The sequence below is a fragment of the Hyla sarda genome, chromosome 1, assembly GCF_029499605.1.
Source record: "Hyla sarda isolate aHylSar1 chromosome 1, aHylSar1.hap1, whole genome shotgun sequence".
NCBI classification, from domain to species: Eukaryota; Metazoa; Chordata; class Amphibia; order Anura; family Hylidae; genus Hyla; species Hyla sarda.
The window spans coordinates 138,993,007-139,016,586 of NC_079189.1; the positions used below are offsets into that span (position 1 = coordinate 138,993,007).

The following is a 23,580-nucleotide window of genomic DNA, read 5'->3' on the forward strand; positions in this document are numbered from 1 at the left end:
CATTATGGTCTCCTCATGCTGCTGCCACCTCCAGGCTGTGTAATTGTGCCGCCATGTGGTCTCCTCATGTTGCTGGCACATTAAATAAAACTTTTTATTTTAATCTATTTGAAATCTTCAATTTAAATTAAAAAAAAATCTTTAATCTTTTTCAATTGTGAGGCCATATGGTCTTGTCAGGCTGCTGCCACCTCCAGGCTGGGTCTCGTCAGGCTGCTGCCACCTCCAGGCTGCCACCATTTGGTCTCCTCATGCTTTTGGCACATTAAGTTAAAGAGTACCTGTCATTCAAAGCAAGTGTACAGCTTTTAGGACTAATGCTGAAAGGGCTCTGGTCCTTCCACAGGAGGTTCAGTGCTCTCAGCTCACTGTGAGCTACAAGCCTGCACATGCCTCTCATATAACAGAGGCCGGTCAACTCCCCCTCCCCCTGCTCTGTGTTCTCCCTGCCCCTCACCACACGTTATCTTATACATTATATTATCTCACTGCACTCCCTGCTCTGTGCCCCCCCCCCCCGACATTCATCTTAATTACTGCCTCTGTAATTGCTCCCACCGCCCCTGGTTCTCAGCATTGACTTTTTAGTGCAGAGAGACACAGGAGAGAGAGAGATAGAGGCTGCCGTCCCTCCCCTGTACTTAGTCTGTATGCACACTGCAGAGTAGTGTTTCCTAACCAGGGTGCCTCCAGCTGTTGCAAAACTACAACTCCCAGCCTGCTCGGACAGCTGTTGGCTTTCTGGGCATGCTGGGAGTTGTAGTTTTGCAACAGCTGGAGGTACCCTGGTTGGGAAACACTGCTGCAGGGGGAGAGCAGCATATAGGAAGACTGGCAGAAGCAGAGTCCCGGCCAGGCTTCATGTGACATCATGCCTGCCGGGACCCGCCTCCTTCCACCCCTCAGAAAGACAGTGCTCCTGAGCTAATGAAGAGGGATAAAAAAAAAGGTATTTCCACAGTGTTTTAAACCTCAATAAACCCAGGGATAGGCATAGTTAGAGTAAGGGACAGATGGGGAGGGGGATCAGGAAAAGTTTAGTTTATGACAGGTAATCTTTAAACTTTTAAAATGTTAATCTATTTAAAATCTTTAATTACATTTTTTTTTAAATATCTTTAATCTTTTCAATTGTGAGGCCCTATGGTCTTGTTGGGCTGCTGACACCTCTAGACTCTGTCATAGTGCCACCATATGATCTCCTTGTTATATTGGGTTTTGTGGTCATACAGTATTAGTTCAAAGTAAACGCTTCGGGCATCCAGGACATTAAATTTGTGAATCTAATCAAAATCTTCAATTTCATTTTTAAAAAAATCTCTTTAATCTTTTCATTTGGGAGGCCCTATGGTAGTTGTCATATATTACCTGTGGAATTACCACAATAATCCAATGAAACAGGTTGGAGCAATAACAATGAACCATAACTGATTAAATGAAACATTTGCAGTTTCACAGTTGGGGGCGCTGAGAGTCAGGGGCTGGAACAGGTGGTAGCTCACCTCACGGCGGACCACCAGCTCGATTTTAAGATGCAAGTACAAGCTTTTTCACTGCAGCAACTTATAAATTGCAGCAAATATACACTATTGGGGCTGGAATTACTGTGGCTGGCTGCTCTATGGGTCCTCAATAGAGATGAGCAAATCAAATCGGACTAATTGAATTTTTTAAAAATTCACTCCTCTCTAATCATCGTCATATATTACCTCTGGAATTACCACAAGAATCCAATGAAACAGGTTGGAGCCATAGCAATGAACCATAACTGATTAAATTAAACATTCACAGTTTCACAGTCGGGGGGGGGGGGGGGGCATTTAGAGGCAGAGGCTGGAAAAGGTGGTAGCTTGCCTCGTGGTGGACCGCCAGCTCGATGCTCAACAGAATGGGTACAAAATGTTAAAATATTTAAATAAAATTAAATTAAGAAATCTCATTAATGACTTCAATTGTGACACCATATGGTCTCCCGACCCTGCTGCCACATCCAGAAGCTCTGTTTCAGTGATTCTAATAGCAACGCCTGTTATCTGCATGTCATACTGAAGAACAGTATTATTTCACTGACCCAGCACACTCCCTATGCGTGTTACGGCAAGGCAAAGTGTTCTACACCCCTGTTGAGGCTCTCTGAAATAACTGTCATTCATAGGCCGAATCGAATCGGCGAAATCGAAATTTTTCAAAAATTTGCTAATCTCTAGAAAGTACTTTACAATAAACACTATCTCTAGAGAAAAGAAGGTGCTTCAAAATGTTGCTGAATTGCTGTAGCACCCAGCATTGCAATTTAAGCCACGCCTTCTTTCCACCCAAATCATGCCCCATTTCAAATAAGTCATACCTTCTTGTCAGGGGAGGCACATTTCTTGTTATTTTTGGAGTACTTTGCTTTGTACAAGGGCCTTTATTTGCTTTGTGCCAAAATTAGAGCCATCACAAATTATGTAGCATTATACACTTCAATAGAACATGTGACTAAATTAATTAAAAAAAAAGCATTAAGATACCAATAAACGTACCATAAAAAAGTGTTGTTTTGCAGAAAAACTCAGTAAGAGCAGCTTGAAAGTAAATGTCCACATGTACAAAATGGAGGAATACAGTGGTCCATCAAGTTACAATATTAATTGGTTCCAGGATGACCAGGATGTTGAAACCATTGTATGTTAAGATTAAAGATGAGCGAATTTTTGATGACCGATTTGCGGAATGAAAAAAATTGGTTCGATCAGAATAAATTCTCTGTGAATTTTTATTAGTGATGAATTTTAATAATGTGTTTAATAAAGTGTGTGTGTGTTTCACTTTTTTTCTCTATTTTTTATTTTTTTTAGGTATTACTACTGCTCCCAGCATGGAACATATTGTTCCATGATGGGAATAGTAGTAGTTGTTCTAATAGACAGATCGCCCCGGGTGTCACTCCTGACACCCGTTGCGATCGCCCTGTATAATTTATCGATGCGGGCGGCTTTCTCACATCATAGGACGATCGCATTGGGTGTCAGGAGTGATACCTGCTGTGATCTGTCCTTAACTGCAGGTACTACTGCTCCCAACATGGAGCACACTCTGCTCCATGCTGGGAGCTGTAGTACCTGCATTATTCTACATTATTATTATGTATAGATGCATTTGAACATGTGTTAAAACTAATACTAGAAAATGTATGGCTTTTAAGGCTTGTGTACATGGTGTGTGTTGTTTTTTTCTATTTTAGCAGAGAGATGTAAGTGGCTGGAACCATCTGGCTCTCTGCGGGAAATATGAATAATTGATGGGAATTATATTCACATCACTGGCCAGCAGAGCATAGTGCAGAGATGCGAGTGGAGGAGAAAGCCGCTCCATCCTTGCAATAGAAAGGACAATCGCATCGGGTGTCAGGAGTGACACCCGGGGCTATCTGTCTATTAGTACAGGAACTATTACTCCCATCATGGAACAGTCTCTTCCATAATGGGAGTAGTAGTACTTTCTAAAAATTAGAGAAAAAATTGAGAAAAAAAAGTGAAACACACACACACACTTTATTAAACACAATATTAAAATACATACAATTTTTAGATTTTTTATTAGTAATGTATTTTAATATTGTGTTTAATAAAGTTTGTGTTTCACTTTTTTTCTCAATTTTTTTAAAACATTTTTTAGGAAGTACTACTACTCCCAGCATGCAACAAACTGTCTCATGATGGGAGCTGTAGTACCTGTACTATAACGGGGCACAGATATTACTAGATAAATTAGGTCTCCCAGAAAAAGTAATAGAAAAATAGTGACTGTACGGGGAACCTTGAAACTCTTGAAGCTTTTATTATGCTAGTATACAAATAGCAATAATGTGTCAAAAATCAAGAAAAAATTGCAAAAAACCTAAAAAAATATTCAGATTAGGTTATCTGAAGTATTCTGAGGTTATAGAAGTATTCATGTGAATTTTAAATACTGTATTTTTTATGTTTTTTTGCTTTTTTTATTTATTTTTGACACATTATTGCTGTTTTCATACTAGCATAATGTCACGATGCCGGCTGGCAGGAGGTGGATCCTCTGTGCCAGAGAGGGATTGGCGGGGACCGTGCTAGTGGACCGGTTCTAAGTCACTACTGGTTTTCACCAGAGCCCGCCGCAAAGCGGGATGGACTTGCTGCGGCGGTAGTGACCAGGTCGTATCCACTAGCAACGGCTCAACCTCTCTGGCTGCTGAAGATAGGCGCGGTACAAGGGAGTAGACAGAAGCAAGGTCGGACGTAGCAGAAGGTCGGGGGCAGGCGGCAAGGTTCGTAGTCAGGGTGGATAGCAGAAGTACTGGTACACAGGCTTTGGACACACAAAACGCTTTCACTGGCACAAGGCAACAAGATCCGGCAAGGAAGTGCATGGGAGGAGGTCAGATAAAGGCAGGGAGCAGATGGAAGCCAATTAAGCTAATTGGGCCAGGCACCAATCATTGGTGCACTGGCCCTTTAAGTCTCAGGGAGCTGGCGCGCGCGCGCCCTAGAGAGCGGAGCCGCGCGCGCCAGCACATGACAGCAGGGGACGGGAACGGGTAAGTGACCTGGGATGCGATTCGCGAGCGGGCACGTCCCGCTGTGCGAATCGCATCCCCGACGGCCATGACAGTGCAGCGCTCCCGGTCAGCGGGACCGACCGGGGCGCTGCGGAGAGAGAGACGCCGTACGCGCTCCGGGGAGGAGCGGGGACCCGGAGCGCTAGGCGTAACAGTACCCCCCCCCCTTAGGTCTCCCCTTCTCTTTGTCCGGTAACTGCCTCCCCTGGGATGAGGACACCGGGAAAGGATGGAGGGATTCCTCAACGGCAGGCAGTACAGCAGGAGTGGGAATGGGGAGGGAGGGCAGAGGGCGAGGCCTGGCACGGGGCAGTGTGACACCAGGACGAGGGCCATGAGGAGGCACCGAGGCTTGCCTGACTGGACTGGAAGGGGGGAGAGGCACTTCTTAAGGCGGGCAGAGTCCATAACGACCTTAGGGAGACCGGATACAGGAGGAACCACAGGGTCACGGCAGGGAGTACTGGTAACCGGTTTAAGGCAGTCCTTGAAGCAAGAGGTACCCCAGCTCTTGATCTCCCCTGTGGACCAATCCAGGGTTGGGGAATGGTGTAGAAGCCAGGGTAGTCCAAGGAGAACTTCAGAAGTGCAATTGGGGAGGACCAAAAACTCAATTTTCTCATGATGAGGTCCGATGCACATTAGGAGGGGCTTCGTGCGGAAACGCACGGTGCAATCCAACCTGGCTCCGTTGACCGCGGAAATGTGGAGTGGCTTGACAAGACGGGTCACCGGGATGCGGAATTTATTCACCAAGGACTCCCGAATAAAATTCCCAGAGGCACCAGAGTCCAGGCAGGCCACGGCTGAGAGGGAAGAGCTGGCTGAAGAAGAAATCCGTACAGGCACCGTGAGACGTGGAGAAGCCGACTTAGCATCAAGAGACGCCACACCCACGAGAGCTGGGTGCGAGCGTGCGTTTCCCAGACGTGGAGGACGGATGGGGCAATCCACCAAAAAATGTTCGGTACTGGCACAGTACAGACAAAGATTCTCTTCCTTACGGCGATTCCTCTCTTCCAGGGTCAGGCGAGACCGATCCACTTGCATGGCCTCCTCGGCGGGAGGCCTAGGCGCAGATTGCAATGGAGACTGTGGGAGAGGTGTCCAGAGATCTAAGTCTTTTTCCTGGCGGAGCTCTTGATGCCTCTCAGAAAAACGCATGTCAATGCGAGTGGCTAGATGAATGAGTTCATGCAGGTTGGTAGGAGTATCTCGTGCGGCCAGAACATCTTTAATGTTGCTGGATAGGCCTTTTTTAAAGGTCGCGCAGAGGGCCTCATTATTCCAGGAAAGTTCAGAAGCAAGAGTACGGAATTGTATGGCGTACTCGCCAACGGAAGAATTACCCTGGACCAGGTTCAACAGGGCAGTCTCAGCAGAAGAGGCTCGGGCAGGTTCCTCAAAGACACTTCGAATTTCCGAGAAGAAGGAGTGTACAGAGGCAGTGACGGGGTCATTGCGGTCCCAGAGCGGTGTGGCCCATGACAGGGCTTTTCCAGACAGAAGGCTGACTACGAAAGCCACCTTAGACCTTTCAGTAGGAAACTGATCCGACATCATCTCCAAATGCAGGGAACATTGCGAAAGAAAGCCACGGCAAAACTTAGAGTCCCCATTAAATTTGTCCGGCAAGGACAGGCGGAGGCTAGGAGTGGCCACTCGCTGCGGAAGAGGTGCATGAGCTGGCGGAGGAGATGGTTGCTGCTGCTGTAGCTGAGACTGAATCTGCTGTAGCTGCGACTGGAGTTGCTGAGTCATGGTGGTCAAGTACGACAGCTGGTGATCTTGTTGGGCAATCTGTCGGGCTTGCTGGGCGACCAGTGTGGGGAGGTCGGCGACAACAGGCAGAGGAACTTCAGCGGGATCCATGGCCGGATCTACTGTCACGATGCCGGCTGGCAGGAGGTGGATCCTCTGTGCCAGAGAGGGATTGGCGTGGACCGTGCTAGTGGACCGGTTCTAAGTCACTACTGGTTTTCACCAGAGCCCGCCGCAAAGCGGGATGGACTTGCTGCGGCGGTAGTGACCAGGTCGTATCCACTAGCAACGGCTCAACCTCTCTGGCTGCTGAAGATAGGCGCGGTACAAGGGAGTAGACAGAAGCAAGGTCGGACGTAGCAGAAGGTCGGGGGCAGGCGGCAAGGTTTGTAGTCAGGGTGGATAGCAGAAGTACTGGTACACAGGCTTTGGACACACAAAACGCTTTCACTGGCACAAGGCAACAAGATCCGGCAAGGAAGTGCATGGGAGGAGGTCAGATAAAGGCAGGGAGCAGATGGAAGCCAATTAAGCTAATTGGGCCAGGCACCAATCATTGGTGCACTGGCCCTTTAAGTCTCAGGGAGCTGGCGCGCGCGCGCCCTAGAGAGCGGAGCCGCGCGCGCCAGCACATGACAGCAGGGGACGGGAACGGGTAAGTGACCTGGGATGCGATTCGCGAGCGGGCGCGTCCCGCTGTGCGAATCGCATCCCCGACGGCCATGACAGTGCAGCGCTCCCGGTCAGCGGGACCGACCGGGGCGCTGCGGAGAGAGAGACGCCGTACGCGCTCCGGGGAGGAGCGGGGACCCGGAGCGCTAGGCGTAACACATAATAAAAGCTACGTTTTAAGGTTCCCTGTACAGTCAAAATTTTTCTATTACTTTTTCTGCGAGACCTAATTTACCTATCTAGTAATATCAGTGCTAGCTCTCTGCACTATACTCCGCTGGCCAGTGATGTGAATAGAATTCACATCCCTTTATCATATTTCTCAAAGAGAGCTGTGATTGGTCAGATGGTTACAGCCACTCACAGCTCTCTGCGGGAGATATAAATAGGTATATATACGGCATATACTCATACTACAGTGGGACCAGAGAAGAGCGTCCAGCCGCTGTAGCTATACATTATACAGGATGATCGCATCGGGTGTCAAAAGTGGCACTCACTGCGATCTGTCTATTAATGCAGGTACTACAGCTCCCAGCATGGAGCAGAGTGTGCTCCATGTTGGGAGCAGTAGTACCTGCAGTAAAGGACAGATCATAGCAGGTATCACTCCTGACACCTGATGCAATCGTCCTACTGTATCTATTTCAGAGATGGAGCAGCTTTCTCCTGCGCTCGCATCTCTGCACTATACTCCGGCTGGCCAGTGATGTGAATAGAATTCAAATCACTTATTCATATTTCCCGCAGAGAGCTGTGATTGGCCAGATGGTTCCAGCCACTCACAGCTCTCTGGGGGAAATATGAATAATAGGTATACATACAGCATATACTCATACTACAGTGAAATCAGAAAAGAGCGGCCAGACGCCCACATCTATACATTATACACGATGATTGCATCGATCTGGCACTCGCTGCGATCTGTATATTAATGCAGATTCTACAGCTTCCAGTAGAGTGTGCTCCATGTTGGGAGCAGTAGTAACTGCAGTTAAGGACGGATCACAGCAGGTGTCACTCCTGACACCCCTGCGATCGTTCTATCTATTGCAGAGATGCGAGCGCAGGAGAAGGCAGCTCACATCTATACATTATACAGGACGATCGCAGGGGTGTTGCTAATGAAGACATCCATTATTTCGAATCGAGTTGAAGTCCGGATTTGGCCTGAATCTAATTTTTGATGAAATTCGGAACCAATTCGACTTCGTCCAATTCGATTCGCTCATCTCCAGTTGAGATCATAACTCTATGGAAACCTGGTAATTGATTCCAAGATGTAAAGCCAAAACAAGAAAAACTTAAAGGGGTACTCCTGTGCTAACACATCTTATCCCCTATCCAAAGGATAGGGGATAAGATGCCTGTTCGCTCCGGGTCTGATTAAGGTCGACCGCAGAGACGGCGGCGTGTGACTTCACGCCCCAGCCCCCGTGTGACGTTACGCTCCGCCCCTCAATGTAGGCTTGCATTGAGGGGCGGAGCGTGATGTAACACGGGGGCGGGAGCGGGACATCACACGCCGCCGGCTCTGCGGTCGGCCTTAATCAGACCCGGAGCGAACACGCTCCGGGGACTTACTACTAACGGGGTGCCGCGTGCATGATCGCGGGCATCCCCAGCTGCGGGACTCCCGCGATCAGGCATCTTATCCCCTATCCTTTGGTACCCCTTTAAAATTAGAGAAAAATTACAAGATAACTAATACAGATAGAGCAAGATAACTAATACAGAAAAATTACTTTATACACAGTGGGAAGTAGCTTCTTAAGGGTCCTGTACAGAATGCACAATGTATCGGAGCAGCTCATCCTAATACAGGTAAAGAATACTACAGTACTGATCTTTGCTGTAGGGACTACTAGACAGCCAGTCAGTGCATGCACTTCAATTAAACGGGGTTTTACCAGTGAAATGGGCAATCTAATTGGTCGGACCTTCCAGCCATTCACACCAGCCAAGGATCCAAACTCTTTCTCGCATTGTATGTTGAGTTTGGTTTAAGGTTACAATGGTCCAGGAAAAACAATATATATGTTGAAAATATTGTAACCTGAGACCATTGTAACTTTAGGGGTCAATGTACAGGGTGGGCCATTTATATGGATACACCTTAATTAAATGGGAATGGTTGGTGATATTAACTTCCTGTGGCACATTAGTAAATGTGAGGGGCGAAACTTTTCAAGATGGGTGGTGATCATGGCGGCCATTTTAAGTTGGCCATTCTGAATCCAACTTTTGTTTTTTCAATAAGAAGAGGGTCATGTGACACAAAAAAAAACAATGATGTGCTTGGTTTTAACATAACTTTATTCTTTCATGAGTTATTTACAAGTTTCTGACCACTTATAAAATGTGTACAATGTGCTGCCGATTGTGTTGGATTGTCAATGTAACCCTCTTCTCCCACTCTTCACACACTGATAGCAACACCGCAGGAGAAATGCTAGCACAGGCTTCCAGTTATACACTAAGGGTAAAAGACCTTTGATATGGTCACATGATGGTTAGTCACATGATAAGGGTTGTCACATGTTTAAGTCATAAGTTTTGTTACACAGAGAGCATCAGGAAACCAGATTACCCTGCATCTAGCCTATGGGCTCCTTGCTCAGCCCCCCTTTATAAGAGGGGGAGGTACTTCAATCACTCTCTTACACCACACTTTCTGTTGAGGTCAAGTCCAGTACAGACGTCTTAGAGCCAGTGTCCAGCACACCTGGAGGCCCAAGCCTAAATTGCAGCCACAAGTCTGTAAGTCAAGTCATCTTTGTCTGCTATCACTATCTTCAGTCAAATCAAGTCAGTTAAAGTCAGCATGGCTGTGCTAGAGTCTGTCAAGTCACTGAAAGTCCCAGCAAGCTGTGAGGTCCCTCGTGTTACTGGTCACCTCTCTGGCAACCTTACTGCCCTGTAAAGACTGTTATACTTGTTAAACTTCAGTAAAGCTACCGTTAACCTTAACTTGGCCTTAGACTATTATTTACTGCCTAACCTGGGAGTAACTGCCTAACCTGGGAGTAACAGGATTACCTTGGGGTGGTTACATAGGCAAACCACACCCTGGCGTCACGAACACTAAGGGGTTAACACCATCTACCCCTGGGCAACACCATCTTCCCCTACACCTCACAGCGCACCCCCATGGCTCACCACAGATGTCTTCAGGAAAGCTAACTTGACCTTTATTTCTTGACCAATTTGGCACTTATACATTTTTATTTCCAGCTTTTCCAGCTTGTTCAACACAATATAATACAAATAAAAACACAAACACTTCATTGCATTAATGCACAAAATACATTTATTAGCTTACTTTTTTTTTAGGTATTTGTAACAGCAATTTGGGGTCTTTAACCCCTTTACTCAATAGCCTGTTTTGACCTTAATGACCAAGGCAAATTTTCTAAATCTGACATGCGTCCACTATTTGGTAGTAACTTTGGAACGCTTTCACTAATTAAAGCGATTCTGAGATAGTTTTTTCATGAGATATTCTACTTTACATAGTGGTAAATTTTGCTTGATATATTTAGCGTTTTTTGTAAAAAAAAATTGTGGAAAATAATTTAAATTTAGCATTTTTCTATATTTGATATATTCTGCTCATATGACAAATAGCCATGCCGTGCCAAATTAATTATTAATTCACATATACAATATGTCTACTTTATGTTCCCATTAATTGATAAACATTTTTTTTACTTTTTAGAATGTTAAACGGTTTATAAGTTTAGTAGCAATTTTCCCGATTTTCAAGAAAATTGCAAAATCAGATTTTTCAGGGACCAGTTCAGTTCTAAAGTGGAATTGAGGTGCCTGTATGTTAGATACACCCATAAATCATCCTGTTTAATAAACTGCACCCCTTAAAGTAGTCAGAATGAGATTAAAGAAGTTTATTAACCCTTTAGGCATTTTACAGAAATATAAGCAAAGTGGAGGCAGAATTTTAAAATTTTATTTTTTGTAGATTTTTAATTTCAATCAAATTTTTTTTCTGTAACACAGTAGGTGTTGACAAAGAAATAAAACTCAAGATTTATTTCCCGAATTCTGATGTACTTAGAAATATCCCATATGTGGCTTTTGTGTGCTAGGTGTCTCTCACACAGGCCTCAAAGACATGAAAGCGTGCTGTGTGGATTTTGGGGCATCCTTTTAGTTAAGGATATTTTGTTGGTATCATAAAATTACAGGGGCCTTGGGGTGCAAAAAATTTTTGGGGAGACAAGTTGACGCTTTCATTGGTACCATTCTGGTCGATCTGATCGATTTTTATTAATTTTTTTATGAGGAGTTATACATAAAAAAAATCGATTCTGCGGTTGTTTTTTATTTTAAGTTTTTAGGTTGTTCGTCATGTGGTATAAATGACATATTAACCTTACACTGCAGGTTGATACAATTACGGTGATATCTAATTTATATACTTTTTTTTATATTTAGATCATTTATGGCATTAAAACAATTCTTTAAAAAAAAAAATCATGTTTGTATGTCACCACATTCTGTGAGCTGTAACTTTTTTTATTTTTTCACTGATGCAATTGTGTGAGGACTCATTTTTTGCTGGACATGTTGATATATTTGGTGGGGTGGGGGGCTATTTTAGGGGGTGTATTATACACATATATAATTTATTGTATTTTTTTCACATTTTCCACTTTTTTCACACTTGTTTTTTTAACTTTTTCCACTTTTTTTCACACTTTTTTTTTTTTTACTTTTATACACAAAATTCAATGGAGTACACATCTGTACTCCATTGAATTATGCCTATGTCTGTCAGTACTGACAGGCATAGGATAGATCAGTCCCTACATTAGGTAGAGACTGATTGCTCATGTTGTCACGACAACAGAGGCCAGTGTAAGGCCTCCGGTTGCCATGGCAACCATTGGAGCTCTGCTTTCACTTTGCAGAGGGAGCTCCCTCCCTCTGTTACCCTAATAGACGCTGCGGTCTCAGTGACCGCAGCATCTACAGGGTTAATCCAGGATCCTGAGTGCCTGCAGGTGGCCTCCTCTGATGGCTCCCCCCTCACCACCGATCGCTTCACACAGTGAAGCCACGGAGGAGAGGGGGAAGGAGGAGACCCACCTAACATCCCTGCTATTGGTCCGTCTGTATTGACGGACCAATAGCAGTGATCACCAGCTGGGGACCGCTGCGATTGGTCCCTGGCCAGCTTCAGGGAGGCTCGGCTGTGCAGCACAGTCGAGCTCAATAAACTGTCACAGCACCCGGCGGGTGACAGTTTAAATCCATCAGGTACATGTATGTGGTGATGCAGGAAGTCATCCCTAATCACCACGTACATGTACCTGATTTGTGGGAAGGGGTAAAGGAAAAGGTTTGGTTGTTTTTTGGTCAATGTTATTAAAAAAAAAATCAAGAAGGTGGGAACAAACTTGTAACTTGAAACCTTGTTTGTATCTCTGGGAGTGTACAGTGCCCTAGATAAATATAAAAAAAAAAAACATTCCATCTATATTTTTTGTAATGTACCCTGTGACGTTATCATACAGTGCGCTATTATTATTCGAACCAAAGAATCTGAATATTCAGCTATAAGGCTAAGTTTCCACTTGTGTTTTTTTTTTGGGCAGTTTTTGAAAACTGCCACCGCAGTTTTTGAGCCAAAGCCAGAAGTGCATTCAAAAGGAATAGGAGGTATAAAGGAAGGACTTACACTTCTCCTCCCTTATGGATCCACCTCTGACCTTGGCTCAAAAACTGCAGTGGCAGTTTTCCAAAAACTGCCAGAAAAAAAACCTAGTGGAAAGTTAGCCTTAGGAAAACATGTCTGTTGACTACATTTAGGGATTTCTCCTTCATAGACAACATTTCAGAGATGTTGATATTGTACAACCACAATATTTTTTATTAAATTTTTATAAGGTAAAAGCTCATTGAAGGCCCACTACCACCAACTATATCTCAATGTATTTATTGCTTCCAGATAGATGTAGCCCACATTAGTTTATCATATAAGTTCAGTTGATTTCACATAGTGTCATCACATAAAGGGGAATTTATCAGTCTTTTTAGACAGCTTTTTTGTCTAAATTTGTTTCAGGAAGAGTCGCAGCCTGGTCCCGTGCAACTTTTTCTGCAACATTTCATTTAAACTGTTTAATTTTTCTGACCATGAAGAGATATGATTTAGAGCACTTTGTGCAGTAGTCACTATTTTATCATGTTCGACTTTTCTGTGAAATGTCGCTAAAAAGTGGCATGGGCCAGATTTAGAAGAAATCACAGGGCAACTCAACCCTGCCCTAAATAACTCTCTGTGACAATTCCATGCAATTTTTAATACAATTGTCGCACGGCCCGCAACTGCTCTACGACATCTAACCAGAGCAGTTCTGTGGGCATTCATCAACGTCTGTGTTCCATTTGTTAAATTTGGCACATAGCAGTCACTTTCACCGAGACTTTTTTGCTCTAACATGAACAAGAAGCAAAAAATGAAGAGGAGAGACAGCACCGATCCACTCAGCATGTGTCAAGTGATCATCCGAGAATGCCAACTCGGAAAAGCATACAAAAGTCCAAAGTGGATACAGCACCAAACAGCTGAGGACTCAAGCTTATAGATTAAAGGGGTACTCCAGTGAAAACCTTTTTTCTTTTAAATCATCTGGTGGCAGAAAGTTAAACATGTTTGTAAATTACTTCTATTAAAAAAATCTTAATCCTTCCTGTACTTATTAGCTGCTGAATACTACAGAGGAAATTTATTTCTTTTTAGAATGCTCTCTGATGACATCACGACCACAGTTCTCTCTGCTGACGTTATTATAATAATAATAATGCTTTATTTATTGTTGTCCTTAGTGGGATTTGAACTCAAGTCCCCAGCACTGCAAGGCAGCAGTGCTAACCACTGAGCCACCATGCTGCCCTTAGCATGCTCCTGCTATGCATGCTCCTGCTATGCATGCTCCTGCTATGCATGCTCCTGCTATGCGTGCTCCTGCTATGCATGGTTGCTAAAATGGGATGGCAGCAGAGAGCACTGTGTTCGTGATGTCATCAGTGTTCCAAAAAGAAAGGAATTTCCTCTGTTGCATTCAGCAGCTAATAAGTCCTGGAAGGATTAAGATTTTTTAATAGAAGTAATTTACTTTCTGCCACCAGTTGATTTAAAAGAAAAAAGGTTTTCACCGGAGTACCCCTTTAAAGTCTCACTCCATCTATAAGCTTGAGTCCTCAGCTGTTTGGTGCTGTATCCACGTAAGACTTTTTTATGAACAAGAAGCAAGTACAGATTTGATAAAAGCCCCTCATAGTGTCCAGCGATTTGTGTATGCCATTTTAATGTGAATGGGCTGACATAAAGGTTCTCGGGCGATGGTTGAAAACTGCACCACTTTCACACAATAAACCCCATAACAGAAACCCCATGTTTATTGTTCCCTTCTCTATTAATTCCAGATGAGCATGTTATTGTTAATGTTAACTACTACATGTACAACATTATTATTGGCATTATTATTATTATTATTGGTGTTATTATGTAAAACACTAACTGAATGGATATTATATTGTGCTGTTAATTATTATTATTTTTTTAAAGCACAGAGCCCCATATAGCCACTAAAACAAGGTTTTATGGCAGGATCTCCAACTTGTTGCAAAATTGCAAGTCCCAGTGTGCCCCTGTAGCCTTTGGTCATCAAGGTATTATGTGAATTGTAGTTTCACAACAGACGCAGAGTCATATTCTTAATAGTTGTTTCTTTGCTATCCCGTAAAGTGGGAAAACAGCACATGAAGTAGAGTATAGACAGTAATATAGACTGATAAAGATAAAGTTACCTTCACATACAAACGCTTAAACATATAAAAAAATAAAATAAAAAAAGTTTAGATGCTTAATATTTAACGTATAGTGAAAATGACTATTGGCCATGCCGAGTATAATAAAAATACAACAGGCCTAAGTGTTAGTAAAGAAATTTTAAAAATATATGTATATAGGAAGAATCATGAAATGTAAAAGTAAGTTGTTTTTATTGTATTATATTGGTTGCTTTAATTTATAATAGACATAGATCAAATATTATGAAGTAGCTTCTTCTTCCAAGTTTTCTTCATGCAGTTTTTAGGAAATGACTTTTAGCTATGTGAAAAAAAATGCTGAATTTTGCCATTGCGAAAGAATTTTGAAGGACATTTGATTCTGTGCTTCCAAAATGTATTGTACCTCCACTGGGAATAAAAATCTAGTGCAAATGAATAATTCAGACGTGACACTGAGACCGCTCATGTACAAAATTTCGATTTCTGCAGTTCAGTATATTTACTATGGTAATCGCATAAAACAGCATACATTAAGCTGGAGAGGTTTTGGCACTGCAGTTTACTAACTTTGGCAATTCATGCAAGCAGTTTTACTGGCATGTGTTGGGAAAATAATTCTGTACAGGTTACAACAGCAGTACCATAAAATAACTAATCTTATGTTATAAAAATACCAGATAAATAGATTGATTTAAAGATCACTTCATCGCACTACATGCACTGTTATGAAAAACGGACATTAATAAACAGATGTAAATAATTCAAAATTGTACATACATAAGAAGTATGCTTACTGTTGTAATATACAACATTTACATGTATATCTATAGTAAATTAATATTGGTAAATAAAAATAGTAAAAACAAGCTGAAACGAATTGCCTTTATGGTATATTCACAAAGTGCAGAATGGTGTGGCAGAGAACCACACAACTACTGCATAATGACTGAATTGTGTCAAACTGGTTTATGCCAGGTTTTATCCTGATCACAGTTTTACCTTAATCCAAGTAAAGACATGGCAAAAAATACATTTATTTTATATCATATACTGTAAATACATCCTTATAATGCTTTTTATATTGATAACTTATTTCAGTGCTTCTATGGCTAAACATCAAGTGTACTGAGAAATTACTTTTTAGCACTGTTTTATAATCATCAAAAAAAAAAAGGAAAAACACTGCTAACAGTCACAGGGCTTTCAGCCGACCCAGGTATAGTTTTAAGACATAAGGTTAGGCCTATTTCAACATGACCCTTTTCCAGTAGTTGGCATTAAGTGCAAGTACATACCATCTAATTTTATTCAATGACTGATGAGTACAAAACCAATACACCATTTTACAAGAAGAAATCATTGATGTTTTTAGGCACATTATGGGAAATGTGGATTAGACACACCAACATCCAACATCACGGTTATATAAATTTATGTTGCCACTAAATAGAGTCAAGTGGCTTTTTCAGTCTTAAGGAAACAGCATCACCTTACCATTGTGATTTTGTATCTGTTCTCTCCTTATAATGACATTGAAGTCACTAACTTTTAACTTTGTCTTTGTAAAGTATACTTTTTTTGTGACAGTAGCTTGTTCTAGCATTACACATTGGTAGGTTGTGTACAAGTGCTTTGACAGTTGTTGATTGGTCCATTAATCTCCTTGACTTGTAAGTGTTTCTTCTTGGCTTGAAAAGCTACTGAAACTTCAGGGTGTATCGAATCCATCCTCTGTTCACATTTAAAAGCAGTGAGGAATGCCGTTCTGTAATTGTTGTTCATCCACCCATAAAGGATTGGGTTGGCAAAGGTAGAGCACATTGCAATCACATGAAATATTGTATAAATAAGTTTATATTCATTCAAATCCAAAACTTTGCTGTCAATGTCACTTGCAAGTTGAAAGGCATGGAATGGCAACCAGCACACTGCAAACACCACTACTACAGCGACTAACATCTTGGTCGTCTTACGTCGTCTTTGGTGATAGTGGTCATTACCTCCTCCTGGGCTGACATGGTTCTTTAGTTTGGTCCATATTCTTATATAAGCAAATGATATTATGATTAAGGGTAATATATATTGAATCAGCAACATTGATATGCTATAGATTGTACTATAGCTGAAACGTCCTACAGGCCACTTTTCTGCACAAACTTGAATTTGAAAATCGGGTGAAAAAACAATGAGGGAGTACTCTTTGAAAATTGCCAATGGGCTGGCAAGCACAGCACTACAAGACCAAGTAATGCCTATGATCACAAAGCAAATATTTGTTGAGATTTTGCTCTCTAGATGATATACAATGCATCGATGTCTGTCAAGGGCAATTACCATAAGAGTAACTGTTGATACTTGCACTGCCAAGCCTTGAGCATAGGTTACTAAATGGCACAACACTGTTCCAAACTTCCACTCATCCAAAAGAGTGTAAACCAATGTGAATGGGAGACACAGAGTGTTCACCATCAAGTCGGACACTGCCAGATTGACAATGAAATAGTTTGTGACAGTGCGCATTGCCTTAAACTTGATTACGACATAAATTACAAGGGTGTTTCCTATGACCCCCAAAAGAATAATGGAACTGTACGCCAAGATTAGAATCACCTGGACACTTATAAGCTTTGTAATATCAATAAGTTCAGGTTTAGGGAATATCTCATTGCTAGCTGTGGTCACCCCAGGCACATAATGTAATGTATCCATGTCCATTTTAATATCCACTGTACTATTTTCTTCCTTCCCAGAAGCAATCATTCCAATCTTCATTGTGCAGTTTGCTTCTCTGCATGCATGAAACCCCCTTTAAAAAAAAACATAAGTCATGGTTAGTGGACAGTATAGAGATCAGGTTTCAAAAACAAATTAAACTATTAACAAGTAGGTTATTAAAACCTTCTAAATATATTGTAGTAAAAAGCCATCAAAACATACGGCATTATTAGCCTTACCCTTCAACCTTAACATCTCAACATATTTTCACATATTATGTATCTATCCCCATATAATTACTATTCAATTACTTTATTTCTCATTTTCATGTAGTATTTATTTATTTCTTTCACTCCGTCACATCATGAATTGTTATATTATGTATATTTAACTATTTATTTTGTCTATTAACTAAAATATGTTCTTCTTTATCCTTGGAGACTGGGTAAGTTCACCTTCAAATTTGCTATGGCACTGCTTTTGTTTAGTTTTTTCACCAATTCACTCACTATTTTCTTTTCTTTTACCTATATATATGGGTATGGTGGAGGCGCATGCGCGGTATATGCGCAATGACTGTGACTGCATTACTAAGTTAAACTCTCGCGAGTGCTCAGATTCATCGATTGGGCGCGCTTTGCATCACGTGATCAGAATGGATCACGTGAGCGTGACACGCATGTGAAAGTCTCGCATATAGCGAGATGTCAGGACTGATACACAGGAGGGCCATTATTAATTATATTACCGACTTTGCCATGATGCGCACATCATAGAGAGGAGGAATTCGAGACCTAACCTTTTACTGATTGGTGGTTGCAAGAGTGAGTATTTGTGTGAGTGCTTGGGATTAGCCAGTAATCCACAGTACAGACCGAAAGTTTGGAAACACCTTCTCATTCAGAGTTTTCTTTTTTCATGACATTGTAGATTTCAGATTCACACTGAAGGCATCAAAACTATGAATTAACACATGTGGAATTATATACATAACAAAAAAGTGTGAAACAACTGAAAATATGCCATATTCTAGGTTCTTCAAAGTAGCCACCTTTTGCTTTGATTACTGCTTTGCACACTCATTCTCTTGATGAGCTTCAAGAGGTAGTCACCTGAAATGGTCTTCCAACAGTCTTGAAGGAGTTCCCAGAGATGCTTTGCACTTGTTGGCCCTTTTGCCTTTACTCTGCAGTCCAGCTCACCCCAAACCACCTTGATTGGGTTCATGTCTGGTGACTGCGGAGGCCAGGTCATCTGGCACAGCACCCCATCACTCTCCTTCTTGGTCAAATAGCCCTTACACAGCCTGGAGGTGTGTTTGGGGTCATTGTCCTGTTGAAAAATAAATGATGGTCAAACTAAACGGAAACCGGATGGAATAGCATGCCGCTGCAAGATGCTGTGGTAGACATGCTGGTTCAGTATACCTTCAATTTTGAATAAATCCCCAACAGTGTCACCAGCAAAGCACCCCCACACCATCACACCTCCTCCTCCACACCAGCACACCTGTGAAGTGAAAACCATTTCAGGTGACTACCTCTTGAAGCTCAACAAGAGAATGTCAAGAGTGTGCAAAGCAGTAATCAAAGCAAAAGGTGGCTACTTTGAAGAACCTAGAATATGACATATTTTAAGTTGTTTCACGCTTTTTTGTTATGTATATATTATATGTGTTAATTCATTGTTTTGATGCCTTCCGTGTGAATCTACAATTTTCATAGTCATGAAAATAAAGGAAACTGTCAGGATCCGGACTGGCAGGAGGTAGCAGGAGCTGGATCCACTGTGCCAGAGAGGAGATGACGTGGGCCGTACCAGGGGAACGGAGTCTAAGGAGTTACTGGTTTTCACCAGAGCCCGCCGCAAAGCGGGATGGTCTTGCTGCGGCTTGTAACCCCCAGGTCATTCCACCCAGTAGCGACTCAACCTCTCTGGCTACTGAGATGAGGCAAGGTAAAAGAGGATCAGGCAGAGTCGAGGTCAGACGTAGCAAAAGGTCAGGGCAGGCAGCAACGGTTCTCAGGCGGTAGTCAATAGCAACAGGTTCAGCAACAGGCAGGGAATACACACAAACGCTTTCTCTAGGGCACTAAGGCAACAAAGATCCGGCAGGAAGATGTGGGAGGAGATGGTACTAATAGGCAGCGCACAGGTGCAGGCCTAATTAAGTCAAAGCAGAACCTTTAACCCTAGATAACCACTTTGGACCAGGCACCAATCACTGGTGCACTGGCCCTTTAAATTTAAGAGTCCCAGCACACGTGCGCCCTATAGAGCGGGGATGCGCACGCCGAGACCGGGTGACCGGAGCGCTGCCTGGGGACACACGCTGTGAGCGCACCGAGGTAAGCTCAGCATAACAGAAACTCTGAATGAGAAGGTGTGTCCAAACTTTTGGTCTGTAATATATATATATATATATATATAGGGGAATATGCAAAGCAGCTCATTACATCACTTTCTCAGGCGATGTTCCCTGGTATCAGCTTAGCTCCAGTTAAGGAATATAAAAAACTGATCGGGATTAATGCCAAGCCAGACTTACTCCCCAAAAGGGAAATTTCCACCCATCTGCAGACAGCTGTCTGCAGATGGGTAGAAACTTCCCTTTTGGGGAGTAAGTCTGGCTTAGCATTAATCCCGATCAGTTTTTTATATTCCGTAACTGGAGCTAAGCTGATACCAGTGAATATTGCCTGAGAAGGTGATGTAATGAGCTGCATTGCATATTCCCCTACCCAGAATGCCCACGGAGTGCTAAGAGGCCCTTGAAAGCTCTGTTACACCAGGAGTGGTTAACTCGCCCTGAGTTAAATACTCATCCCCTTTAGTTGGTCTAAGAACCCCGAAACAGCTGTCTGCAGATGGGTGGAAACTTCTCTTTTGGGGAGTAAGTCTGGCTTGGCATTAATCCCGATCAGTTTTTTTATATTCCGTAACTGGAGCTAAGCTGATACCAGGGAACATCGCCTGAGAAGGTGATGTAATGAGCTGCTTTGCATATTCCCCTACCCAGAATGCCCGCGGAGTGCAGAGAGGCCCTTGAAAGCTCCGTCACACCAGGAGTGGTGAACTCGCCCTGTGTTAAATACTCATCCCATATATATATATATATATATATATATATATATACTAGGATATGACTGGAGATTAGCCACGCCCCCTGAGGAAGCTTATGGTAGCGAAACATATGTTGTGGTTTGTTATATGTCTGGTAAGGCTCAATCTATGAATGCTGGGAATCTGTAATGCTGTTTATATGCTACTATATTGTTCATATTTTATTCTGTTACAAGTGTGCTGCTATAATATGCTGCTATAGACTCTGTAATGCTGTGTATATGCTGCTATATTATTCTCTGCTCTGTTACCAGTGTGCTGCTATTACAAGCTTTACTATCTTCACAGGCTGCTGGTGTGACTGTTTACCATACTATATATACATATATGGAGTACATCTAGAGTGTATATTATGTAATTACCACATGTTGCTATAGTGTCTATATTATTCTATGCTGCTATAATACTTGCTCCTCTTGTACACAAATATTGAGTGCAATACCCCTGTATGGCATGAAATACATTATGCCACCCATATTTTAATAGCCTTATCAGCCATATAACGCATAGAAATAGTTACTGGTGCCATATATTTTTACTTATTTTTTATATATTGTGTATTCATTAATCCCTTAATGACCAAGGACGTATATTTACGTCCTTGGCCGGCTCCCGCAATATAACGCGTATGTATCTGAAGCCGGGACCCGGGGCTAATAGCGCGCAGCAGCGATCGCGGTGCCGTGCGCTATTAACCCTTTAGACGCGGCGTTCAAAGTTGAACGCGGCGTCTAAACCGAAAGTGAAAGCCGCCCGGCTGCTCAGTGGGGCTGATCGGGACCACTGCAGTGAAAATGCGGTGTCCCCATCAGCTTGGACACGAGCGGAGGTCCTCTTACCTGCCTCCGGCATGTCCCTTCGGCGATTGATTGTTCCAAGCCTGAGATGCAGGCTTGAGCAATCGACCCCCGATAACACTGATCACTGCAAAGCTATGGCTTTGCAGTGAACAGTGCTGGCAATCAGTGTGTGCAGTGCTATAGATCCCTATGGGAGCTATAACACTGCAAAAGAAAAGTGTAAAGAAAAGTTAATAAACGTGATTTAACCCTTTCCTTAATAAAAGTTCATATCACCCCCCTTTTCTCATAAAAAACACACCATGTAAATAAAAATAAATATAAACATATGTGGTATCGTCGCGTGTGCAAATGTCCGAACTATAAAAATATATAATTAATTAAACCACACGGTCAATGGCGTATGCGCAAAAAAATTCAAAAGCGTATTTTTGGTTGCTTTTTATATCATGAAAAAATTAATAAAGAGCGATCAAAAAGTCAGATCAATACAAAAATGGTACCGCTAAAAACATCAGATCACGGCACAAAAAATGAGCCCTCATACTGCCCCATATGCAGAAAAATAAAAAAGTTATAGGGGTCAGAAGATGACAATTTTAAACGTATACATTTCCGTGCATGTAGTTATGATTTTTTCCAGAAGTACGACAAAATCAAACTAATATAAGTAGAGTATCATTTTAATCGTATGGACCTACAGAATAAAGATCAGTCATTTTTACTGAAAAATGTACTGCATAGAAACGGAAGCCCCCAAAATTTACAAAATGGCGTTTTTTCTTCACTTTCGTCGCACAATGATTTTTTTTTTCCGTTTCACTGTAGATTTTTGGGTACAATTGATGTCACTGCAAAGTAGAATTGGTGGTGCAAAAAAGAAGCCATCATATGGATTTTTAGGTGCAAATTTGAAAGGGTTATGATTTTTAAAAGGTGAGGAGGAAAAAACAAAAGTGCAAAAACCGAAAAACCCTCAGTCCTTAAGGGGTTAATAAAGACTATTATATTTTTCTTGGAGTACTGTGTGAGCGTTTTTGTTTTGGTGTTTTTAAACTTAACATCTCAGCATAATAAAGGAGACCTTGCTTCACAGGAAACAAGACAGACACTCATTTCTAACAATATAATTTATCCTATGTTCTATAGATATATGCACAATCTGGGTGTGACTACAGAATGAATACAGTCAAGCATACAATCTCATGCAATAGCAAATAGATATGCATTGCATATGTATAAATTAAGCGCAATAAAAACCAAAGAATAAGAAGAAAAACTACTTTAAATGTATAATTGAAAGAAAAAAAATAAGTGAACTCTTTGGAATAATCTGTATTCAGATGACCCTCTTACTACTGAAGAGTTAGAGAGTGCTCTCAGTGCTCTTTGAAACAATACACATTGCCTGTTGAAATAAATTGTGAATGTTTTTATTGTCACAGTTATTACGGGTTTTCAAGAATCCTAAAACTGCTTAAATCTAACGTGACAAGAGTCCATATGGTGCTTTCCCTCACTATGTGAAAATACCCAAGGATGGTTATAAAGAAAATTGGCTTTGCAGTGGCCTTAGTTAAAATTAAGGCTACTGGTGCATTGTCTGCAACCTTCACCCTGAACAGGTATGCATAGGTTTAGTGATTATTCCACTATTGGCATACACTGGAATGAGTTTAATTTAATGCCCATTGATCAGTGACCATGAACCAGGATCTCCAACCCAAATTGAAATGGAGAGTGAATTCAGGTATCTAGAAGTTTTCCTTCTCTTTCATTAGTCTCCTGCTGTTATCTGCTATTCGGAGGACAAATCTCGTCATAATGATTGTAATGCTACAGCTTCTTTACATCAGCTATGTATAATACACCCATCTGACGCCTATTAAAATGCTTCCTTAGGGATCTTATTTATACAATGGTATCCCAAGGATCAAATATGATACATTAATATATAGGAAGGAGAAAAATGAACTTGTTGTATTGCTTTAGGAAGTGGAGTACTTAGAATACTGAAGAAAAAGGTCAATTATTTATGCCTACATTTCATGCTTTTTTAACCCTGTTGGCATCTGGACCCCAAGATTTGTGGGCAGTGGATACCAAACC

The 23,580-nt window shown here is 42.0% G+C and overlaps 1 protein-coding gene across 3 annotated transcripts in view; it reads right to left on the reverse strand.

Moving 5' to 3' along the window:
• Nucleotides 1–13,731: 13,731 nt before the first annotated feature.
• Nucleotides 13,732–23,580, reverse strand: part of NPY2R (neuropeptide Y receptor Y2) — a 104,847-nt gene continuing 94,998 nt past the window's right edge. For 2 of the 3 annotated variants that reach the window (XM_056562145.1, XM_056562155.1), the window contains exon 3: nt 13,733–17,639. In XM_056562145.1, coding sequence (XP_056418120.1) covers nt 16,436–17,639 — 1,204 coding nt within the window. In that variant the 3' untranslated portion in view covers nt 13,733–16,435. Of the gene's footprint in view, nt 17,640–23,580 lie in introns of all 3 variants that reach the window. The other variant, XM_056562165.1, reaches the window with a different exon arrangement.